The 11,045-nt window shown below is 36.3% G+C and overlaps 1 protein-coding gene across 1 annotated transcript; it reads left to right on the top strand.

Moving 5' to 3' along the window:
- Nucleotides 1-3,080: 3,080 nt before the first annotated feature.
- On the top strand, nucleotides 3,081-6,741 carry LOC144435542 (succinate-semialdehyde dehydrogenase, mitochondrial-like). The gene is made up of 6 exons (XM_078124133.1): nucleotides 3,081-3,128; nucleotides 3,445-3,588; nucleotides 4,090-4,233; nucleotides 4,640-4,798; nucleotides 5,545-5,571; nucleotides 6,673-6,741. The coding sequence occupies exons 1-6, from the start codon at nucleotides 3,081-3,083 to the stop codon at nucleotides 6,739-6,741; spliced, it is 591 nt and encodes a 196-aa protein (XP_077980259.1).
- Nucleotides 6,742-11,045: the final 4,304 nt, after the last annotated feature.

Genomic DNA, 11,045 nt, shown 5'->3' with positions numbered 1-11,045 from the left:
GTATGTATGTATATGTGTATGTATGTATATACATTGTATGTATGTATGTGTGTGTGTGTGTGTATGTATGTATGTATGTATGTATGTATGCATGCATGCATGCATGCATGCATGCATGCATGTATGTATGTATGTATGTATGTATGTATGTATGTACATGTATGTATGTATGTATGTATGTATTTGTTTATAATCCGTAGCTATTCACGGCCATCATTAAAACCCTTTCAAAATCTTCCACGGAAGGTATTTAACAAAAACTGTTAAGTGTGCTTTTTCCTTTATATTGTGAAATATTAATTAATTTTAACAACATTCCTTTTATATTAATTTTTTGTTCACAGATGATCAAATAGTCATATGTATAGAAGGAAAATACCCTGTCATGCTGGTTTTCCGTGATCACACTTTCTCTGATGTTATCAGAAAGAACAAAGCACACTTCTTCAAATTACGCCTGTTTTTACCTTTTTCCCATTTCATCATAATGGAGGGGAAACACTTTCTTTCAATTTACCGACACGTCACAAACAGGATATGAGCAGAGCATTGTCTTAATAATGTTGTCAGATTTATTGGGAGGGGGTGGGGGGCTTAGGAGAAAATGGAGTCATATATAAGATGACTCATTGGAGGGGACAGTGTTCAATGCAATATTAGGTGCATTCTGTAATGAACAATGTATTACAATGTATATAAATCCACTCTGCAAGAGACAGACACAAGCAAGAATTGTATTACAATGTATATATTAAAGTCTACTCTGCAATAGAAAGACACATGCAACAATTGTATTACAATGTATATAAATCACTCTCTGAATGAGACAGACACGTGCAACAAATGTATGTAAATCACCCTCTACAAGAGACAGACACATTCAACAATTTTATTATATTTATGATTCCCCGCTGCAACAGACACATGCAACAATTGTATTACACTGTATATAAATCACTCTGTGCACAAGACAGACACCAGCAACAATTGCACACGTTCTAACCTTTGCATAGCTTAATGTTCTTCTGCTGTAATTGCGCATGTAACTGCAATATTGTTATTGCCAAACTGATAATCAATCAGAATTACAAGACCAACACTTTCATTCAACGTCAGAAACATTTTGGCATTATCAAAAACAATAAATATCTTCAGCGAATAAAGCACACCTTCGAGTAGTAATATTGCTAATTGTTTCAGAGAACACAGTAAATCAGAGTGGGTATGTATGTATGTAGTAGTGTGCAGTATAAAGCCGATATGTATTGAAGAAAACATTGTTGATACTTTGATATTTCAGTGCCTTGCATTTACTTAATATTCTCAATTTGACGGCATTTCTAAAAAAAAAAAAAAGGTTGTGTTTAGGGGTACATACAATCCATTGAAAGAAAAACCAGTTTTCTCGGATGATCAATCAATCAATCAGTTTATTTTAGAACAATAAGGCTACAGACCGAAAGAGCAAACAATAATACAAACGTTTCAGTTCATAGAGGGAAATTCCTCTCTATTTTTCACTGCAAAATAAATAAATGAAGCTAAATTATTAGATAAATTATATCATCTGAATTGAAAAGTGAAATGAAGAACTTATCATAGGGAGGGTTTAAACAAAACCACCTTGGTAGCATTTCATTACGAAGGTCCTTGTAGAATGGACAAATCGCTAAGAAATGATACTCGTCCTCAATACAGTACAAATCATGTGTAATACAGTATTTACAAAATCTTTGGTCAGCAGGAATGTTTTCATGTCGTCCCCTCTCAATTTGCAAAGGATGCGAAGAGCAGTGAAATCTTGACAGTGCTGTTCTAAATTTACATATTTTAACACAATTTAAACATCTCTCTGGTTCAAGCATTGATTTGAAAGTGTGATAGGAACGAAGCCTAGGAGATGATTCGATACCTTCGTGCCAGATCTGACTAGCACGGTCTTTTAATCTTTGGGTGAATTCAGACAAAAACTGACTAGAGGAGCCTACACCCTGGTTCAACCATGCATGGCCGAATCCAAGGCGGCAAATTAAAGATTTAACGTTTAAGCCCAGTTGACTGATTTTATACTCCTTTCTTCTTCTAATCTTTTCAACAGATGGGAAATCTTCCACACTCTCCTATTGCTGCCAAATCATTTGCTTTCCTACTAACATTCAAAAGAAATTTACAAAACTGACAATGAACTTGTTCAACCTGGGGGAAATTTTCATAACCCCAGATTTCACTACCATACAGTAAAATAGGTGTAACATAAGTATCAAAAAGTTCGAAAGAGTCGGACATGGACATTCCACTCAGCTTCCTTAGCAAAGTCATAAGTTGAAACATGGCCTTTCTTCGTTGTGAAGCCTGGTTTTTCTTACTTGGGCTCAACTACATGTAAGTCTTCATGAAAAAATGGCCTAAATACTTGTAGTGAGGAACGACTTTAATTGGTCGGTTTTCCAAGTACCATCTTTCAAATTTCTTTAGACAACCTCCTATGCGGAACACTGCAATTTGAGTTTTGCCTAAGTTTACACTTACACCCCAATGAGAACAAAATAACTGTAGCTGATTAATTTGTCTTTGAGTATGAATTGGTATGTCCGACCCCTCAGCCACATCATCAGCATACATTAAGATATTCAGGTTTTGAACTTCTTCATCGATATAAACACCTTCGTGTCCAATCTTATTTATATAAGAAACCAGGTCATTAATGAATAAAGAAAACAAGACGTGACTAAGCATACAGCCTTGGTATTTCTTGCAACATGTAGTTGTTCAGTATAATCACCTGGTCTATGAATGCTATGAATTCCATAATTATACAACAAATTTTCTCAGAATTATTTTTATCTGTTCATGAAATTGCAAATTGTGTAATTAGTATTATTTTATAGCCATGTAAATTTATGTAAATTTTATATTCTTTTCAGCCATGTATCTGCATGTGAATTTTTAAAATTAAAATGAAGCAATTGCCTGTGAATTGAAAGTATTCAAGCTTCACCAGCCACAGTTACTGAATTATACAGTCAAAATAATCATCCCTTTCCTTTTTCCCCACTGCTCAGTGGAATTTTCCAAGTGCTATGATAACCAGAAAGGCTGCAGCAGCCATTGCAGCTGAGTGTACTATTGTATAGAAACCTTCAGAAGTTATTCCCTACTCTGCCTTGGCTTTGGCTGAGGTAATGTGAAAACTTTTGTATTCAATTTTTTTTCATCATGAATATTCAAATAATTACACATGTACAGTTCCATAAAGTACAATTACATTTAGTATGTAAATTACATCATGAATATTCAAATAATTACATATCACTGTACATGGATCAGTATTATATTCATTTATGAAACATTGCAACATTGATAACAAGAGCCAATTATTGTTTAGCTTATGCAAATATGATATTGCCATCCACGTTTGTGTTTTTTAATTATTGTATACTTCAGCTTGCTGAACATGCAGGTATACCTCCTGGAGTTTTCAACGTTGTGACAAGTTCACGTACCAGTACACCAGAAGTAGGAAACGTTCTTTGTTCACACCCAATGTCAGCAGGTATATCTTTCACTGGTTCTACTATGGCTGGACAGGTATGGAATGTGGCGAATGGCGCCCTCAGTGGTTGACTTTATAATTTTACTTCTGCAAGTTTCCCCGAGTTAGACATCTTTCTGCTTCATGCCAGTGATGTGGCCAGGCACGTTAGAAGGCAGGTAGGCAGTGGGGTAGAGGGTGGGTAATGGTGAATGGAAAAAGAGAGAAGTTGCTTGTGTATCTAAAATCGGAATGCATTATTTCCAAAGATTAGGAACTAAAAACTAGAGATTACAATACAGGTAATGTAATATGTTTATCAAAACAGAAGTTGATCTCATGACTGAGTACTCCACAATGATGACAAAACGTTTATTTTTGACCTGCATTACTGACAAGCATATGACATAAGAAGAACTCAGGCTATATGGTGACAATAAATACCTACGTGTCTGTGTCTTTTCCTTGAAGACGTTATTTTTGTCAGTCTTTTAGCAAAATTCAGACACCCTGTATGAACTCTATTTATATACTTTCTTGTTATTTATATTATCTAGATATTGCTGAAGCAAGCTGCTGAAGGAGTCAAACACGTTGCCATGGAATTTGGTGGACATGCTGCCTTTATTGTCTTTGATTCAGCTGATGTAGATGCTGCAGTGCAAGGTGCTATGGTTTCCAAATTTAGAAACACTGGCCAGGTAAGATACCAAACCAGGATTCAAGCAATATGTTTATGATGCAGGAAAATTACATAGTTATAAATATCTTTTTAATATATCCAATGATAGTGGCAAATATTAAAATTACGATGTATTTTCCAATCGGAAATTTTTTTGATATGTGGCTTCAAAATACAACATACCTTAGTACATGTATATTATTTTTGCAGTGTCAAGGTCAATATTATACATGTACCACCTTCTTCAGAGGTAAAGCAAGTTCTTTAAAATATCAGTATTGCACACAATCTTCCTTGAACTTCTTAGCATTTTCTGGACTAAAAGAATGAACAAAATTATGTCAAAGATATAAGGATATCTATGTAATATAAAGTTTGTATCGTAAAAGTTTAAACTCTAAATATTTGACTACACCGTGTTTCAGGCATGCGTAGGTTCTAACAGGTTCTTGATTCAAGCTGGTATCTATGACAAGTTCTGTGCCAAACTTGCTGAGACTATGGAGGCTACTTTGAAAGTTGGAGATGGTTTTCAAGAGGGTACAACAATTGGGCCACTGATAAATGAAAGAGCCTTTGAAAGGGTAAGGAGTGCAGTCTGTGATTCACTGGTACTGCTAACAATGTTTCAAGTGATGACATTCCTCAAATACCCAGTAGGAAGTTTTGGTGCAAGTGTTATGATTTTAGTGAACACAAATGTCTAAATCTAATATAATTAGTGTCTAGCACTAATGGTGAGAACTGGAGTTCATGTGCCAATTCAGTGTCAAGGAGTCAACTGCTTAAAGCTACGCTAACAGCTACTAGAATGTTTTTTAAAACTGTTTTGTTAGATATGATGATATTGTACAGTCTTAACAGTATTGAATCACCTGTAGGTAAACATATTTGTGTAGCTGTAACACATAATATAGTACAATAAATCCAATTGAATCCATTCAGCATTGACTTGTGGGTCTGAACCCTAAAAATCAGGAGTCCAAATACAATCATGATTTCAACTTGTTGTACTACTTATGTACACAATTAACATGTCTATTGGTAATTGGTATATATTTCATGCCTGGTTCTGTTGTTTTCCAAACATGAGTCAAAATGTTCAAAATTGCCATTACTTTCCCCGATTTTTCTTTGATATTACTGGCGCTGGTATAATTATATTATTCCCCAACATTTTTCTTCATTCAGCTGGAAAATACTCTTAGGGTGTTGTCACTACTTGTCTGGCACCTCGTAGTTACAAAGCATTCGTATTTTCCTTGGCTGAATAGAAAAATATTGGGGAATAACTTCTAAATATTTTTTTTTGCAATTATTTTATATATAGAGTTCTTTAGATGAAATGATCCAGAAGGTAATGTTCACTCGTGTAGTTCAGCTTTGAACTGGAAAGTAACTTGGACATCACAGTGTTACAAGAGGGCAACCACTGAAGACATTTGTGTGCAAGAAATCGACGAGGGCAAATTATTTTTCAAATCGAGTCATCAACATATGGGATAATCTGCCAGCATTAATTGTCATGTCAACTACTCTTGACTCTTTCAAGAACGGTTTGGATAGTCGGTGGGTAGACTATAAATATATACCTAACGTGACCTACGATCTAGAGACATGAAGCTTTTCAAAATTAATGTAATTTATTCGCGGTCTGTAATTATTATTTATTTTTGTGTTTACCACCAACTGAACTGATACTACAAACTGGGAACTATGCAGCTATTGTTCAACATTTTTTATTGAACTGTAGTGTTCTCTATTGTATCAGTTGCATTCACCAGTGTTTTCAATGGACTGTTACTACGGATAACTTAAATTTATTTGGTCTTCATGTAAGGACTTTGGACCATGAACGTGGAGACTTTTACTATTTAACTTGAGTATTTATTTATTTACATATTAATTTATTAAGTTATTCTTTTCACTTTATGTTTGTAATATGATAGTTGCATATGCACATCCTGAGGACATGATGGACCGAGTTTATTTTCACTATTGACATTTCGACCAGCTCATAGGCTTTTAGCCTTTATATAGCTGAATATGATATGTATGTATGTATGTATGTATGTATGTATGTATGTATGTATGTATGTATGTATGTATGTATGCCTGCCTCTTTTACGGCACCACCAAGACTAGTGTAATTTACACGATACAGGTTAGCGCTATTCATCAATCATAAGCGTAAGTAATAGGGAGGCTAGGACTCTGAACAAATGACGTAGCAACAATGTCGGGTCAGAGGTCAAAGTAAGATACTTTGTCATACGATCCGTGACCCCATAGGCTTTAAACGTTCGTTGACATCTGATATATATTCTCTCTGTAAGCTTAAACCTTCTATCTTGAAGAAATGCCTATTTCGATGTGAAAATTCAGTCTCTAACCTATTACAATGCATCAGAAATTAGAATTACACTTTTTACAAGTTTTTTTTCTTTTTTCTATCCAGGTGTTAGGATTCGATTGTAGACTTAAAGCGGGGCTTAAAGCCCGCTATCCTGTGCCTCTGTTGTGCTGAACTGCTGTCAAACTATGTCAATATATATTTTCACGTTTTGTTTTTTCTTTGGATATGATTTTGATAGGAGATATAATCCTATACTTGTTTTAGTAGTAGATAGTAGAATATAAATTGATACTTTACTCACTCCTATAGTGTAAGTAGTAGTATTTACTAGTTTCTTATGACAAGTGATGTCATAGGGATGTCATCAAAGGTATCCTTAGCTTTATTTGACAAGTAGCTGTTTGATAAGAGCAAATAGGGTCATTGTACTGAATGGTACACCACCGACAACAAACGGTCCAAGTCTCTCTCTCTCTCTCTCTCTCTCTCTCTCTCTCTCTCTCTCTCTCTCTCTCTCTCTCTCTCTCTCTCTCTCTCTCTCTCTCTCTCTCTCTCTCTCTCTCTCTCTCTCTCTCTCTCTCATGTAATCACATTCAAGTGGGTGTAGCCAGATTAGAACAGCCATTTCTTGAGGTTAGATAGACTGTCACAGTATGACTTCATGTATACATACATACATACATACATACAGACAGACAGACAGACAGACAGACAGACAGACAGACAGACAGACAGACATATAGTCCAGAAAATATTAAATGGAATATACACTTAGTAGCTGTATTCAATATTTCAAAATAAAAAAGCATTCATTAATATATCTCAAATAACAAAATTATAGACAATAAACGCGAGATCAATCGTCCTTTTTGAAGCATTTTTTGATGTATTCTGTCGGCGTTTTACAATGCAATTTATATCCATATCTAACATATGATTGCATTCACACAAAATATAATCAAAATTTCTCAATACTTTTTCTTTAGCCTGACCTCGGCCATTATAAGTAGGTGTTCACACTATCAAAAGCGTCACAGAGTAAATGTATTGGCACAAATGTAAAGACTTGGACACCGTTGAGTATCGATGGGACACCGTCTTTTGATAACCAGTCATTGATTATCCGCTACCCAGACAGACAATGGCAGACCTATAGAAAACATATCAATAGAGTTGGTACAGTGTGTCCCCCAACTAATAAATGCGTTCACAATTCTACAGAATGAACTGTCACCTTAGTTTCTGAAAACTTTGCATATGGAAGCGTTTTGAGGTCGGCGTCCAGGGAGGTATTATTCTATCACCGAATGAAATACGAAAATTATAATTTCACCGTTTAAAAATGTTTCATGTCATGAGATAATTGATTGTCAAATCCAACCGGTCTTTTCAACAACAACAACAAAAATACAAGATTAACACAACTATGATGACAGAGTAGACGTTACGAAAACACCTGATGATTACCTCTCCTTCCCAATCAGGTACTCCAAAAAATCAACCACGTATATTCTGTTTTTTGTCGTCGATAATTTGGCGGGTATCAAATTAATAACGACCTTCTATAAGTACCCCCACCGCTGACAGTGAAAAGTAAATGTTAGTATACGGTACAAAAGTACTATTGCATTCTCAGTAAAGTGGATGTCCCCAGGCAGACCATGGCCGGCTTGGCTTGACTTAGCTAGTGCCGCAAAATGGTATCCCGACAGAAAGTATGCAGTTCTAAACATGACGCGGTAGAAGACCGTACGTTGATGATATGATCATTAATTTACAGGAATTTCCCTCATGATGTAATTATAGATAACCACAAACACAAACCATTCATTTATCCTTGAACCACAGCCCATATATTATAGAGGGTGGCTTGAACTGTATATACGGACACTTTTTGATCACCCGACCATGGAAAGACCACCGGTGTTGGACACATTTGTGACGAAGTTGTCTGGAGCTGATAGTCTCTCTCATCTCTTTGATTGCTTCTCGAAAGCCAGGTCAGTCATAAATGCTTTCTGAGCAACAATCAAAAGGACGGTAGAGCTAGGGAAAACGTTCGTAGTTACCGAGTAGAGTAGACAAATTCCGACTTAGAGTGTCAGCAGCGACAGCCGCCATCTTCCCCTGTCCTCGTCTGTCCTGCTACTACTATTGAAAGGTTGTGCACTGCCGTGTTCTCGTTTTAATCACACTCTTTTTTTCGAGTAGCAACACGTTTCTAATTGACAAGTTCTTTTAGAAAGTATCATGTATAGCTATACAATACATATTGTTCTAGCGGTATTTTCGCATGTGTATATGTGGGAATAGTTCTGAAGTAGCCAATAGAAACCTATTCAGCCACAAACACAAGGTCTTTTCTCAAACTTTCTTTCACTGATCACAAGGTCTGCGTCTCTTGGTTTTTCAGCGTATATGCGTGTACAAACACAGTTTCCAGACAGAATTTGCTCGACCAGCTTCAAATGGGCACCGTCTACCAAAATTTCCCGCCTAATAAAAAAGGACCACAGACAGCTATTTATAGGCTTGTTTCTGTCAATATGTTTTTGGTAGTCTTAAGCAAATCTTATGAGTGGTTTGGATTGTCCAGTTTGAGGACATTGAGTGGGTGACCGTTTTGTATGCAGTGAATGCGAAAGTCTGCCTTCAACATACAGAAGAAACAGAAAGTTTATAATAACGATTTTCGTACGATTTTATTGGACGGAATAAACCAGCAAAGTAATTTCCTGAATGTAGTTTATATGTACCAAGGATGGATACAGTGTAAAGGCAGCTAATGAGCTGATTCATTCACATCCTAAACCCGCATATAATTAATGCTAAGATACGTGGCGCATTAAAAAGACCTTACGTTGATGGAGAGAGAGAGAGAGAGAGAGAGAGAGAGAGAGAGAGAGAGAGAGAGAGAGAGAGACAGACAGACAGACAGACAGACAGACAGACAGAGACAGACAGACAGACAGACACAGACAGACACAGACACAGTCTCTCCTTATGTATGTATGTATGTATGTATGTATGTATGTACATTTTTGTATGTATGTATGTATGTATGTATGTATGTATGTATGTATGTATGTGTGTGTGTGTGTGTGTATGCATGCATGCATGCATGTATGCATGTATGTATGTATGTATGTATGTATGTATGTATGTATGTATGTATGTATGTATGTGTGTGTGCGTTTGTGTGGGTGTGTGTGTGACGGGGTATAGAATACATTGCCATAGTTTTTCTTCTTTTTATGTCGTAATGACAGTTTAACATATTGTCATAAGGATTATCAACTCGGGGTGAGTCACTTAGATTGACCTCTTTAAAGTGTCCAAAAGTCCAATCAACCAACCAACCAATCAATGAAGTGTCAACAAATAGGTCAGTCACAAAACGAGTCTACCATGTGATGTGGCCATGGTCTGTAGGTTGAATTGTAAATATCATTAAAATGTACAATTTTGATGGAATCCAAAAAATGACCAATAACCGTTTGTGCAAAAGCCAAATGGTTTTGGGATTAGTCATTTGATGAGTTAGTCTATCGGTCAATCAGTTAATGTGTTATTACTAGACAGTCAGCCAGTTAATCGGCGAGTTAGTGTGTCTGTTCGGCAGTCAGTCAGTCAGTCAGTCAGTCAGTCAGTCAGTCAGTCAGTCAGTCGGCCAGCCAGCCAACCATGGAGTTTATCTTTCTGTCTGTATATCTGTCTATCTGTTTGTCTGTCATTGAGACAACCAGTCAGTCGATGATTTTAAATTTAGCCAGTCAATGAATTAGCTACTCAGTTACCGTGATTCGTGTCATGTAAATACTGTTCAATCGATTTTAATAATGCAAATCTAATAAACAGTATTAAATATATTTAAGAAGTGTATTATTTCAGCCGTTAAATATGTCAGTGTTGTGATTTCAAGTGATTGCGTTTCCAAAGATCAAACTAGCCTTTGTACAAAATAAATCTCCGAGTCCACCTATCACCAATTCACCACCTGTTATCTTGTGCGTTAGTACATCGTCTTCTGATGTTGAGGGCGCACTAAGTTCTAAAGTGGTTGATGCTATAAACGTCGTGCATGATAATATCAAGTCGCTCAAGAAGGTATATCTCACACACACACACACACACACACACACACACACACACAAACTCACACGCACGGACGCACGTACACACGCACGTAATATACGTACTTACGTACGTACGCACTATCAATAAATGGATGGATGGATAGACGAGATAGAAGACAGACAGACAGACAGACAGACAGACAGACAGACAGACAGACAGACAGACAGACAGACAGATAGATAGATAGATAGATAGAGAGTGAGATAGAGAGATAAATAGATGGATTTGACGCAATGGCCATATTTTAAAAAGGTTGGGAGGGGAGGGGGGGGGAGTTTCTCAAAGATATAACCTCGCGTAGCTTTTCAAATTACTTCTATAACAGTATATGGGTATAA

This window comes from Glandiceps talaboti, chromosome 1 (assembly GCF_964340395.1).
Source record: "Glandiceps talaboti chromosome 1, keGlaTala1.1, whole genome shotgun sequence".
Classification (NCBI taxonomy): Eukaryota; Metazoa; Hemichordata; class Enteropneusta; family Spengelidae; genus Glandiceps; species Glandiceps talaboti.
The sequence above is the reverse complement of the archived record's forward strand: the minus strand, read 5'-3'. Positions and strand labels throughout refer to the sequence as shown.

What these genes read in the sequence shown, in the direction of transcription:
- LOC144435542 (XM_078124133.1), top strand. Translation starts at nt 3,081, where the DNA reads ATGATAACCAGAAAGGCTGCAGCAGCCATTGCAGCTGAGTGTACTATT. An exon ending in TTGCAGCTGAGTGTACTATT is followed by an intron (nt 3,129 to 3,444) that starts GTATAGAAACCT and finishes TGTATACTTCAG; the next exon opens with CTTGCTGAACATGCAGGTAT. An exon ending in TAGATGAAATGATCCAGAAG is followed by an intron (nt 5,572 to 6,672) that starts GTAATGTTCACT and finishes TTTTCTATCCAG; the next exon opens with GTGTTAGGATTCGATTGTAG.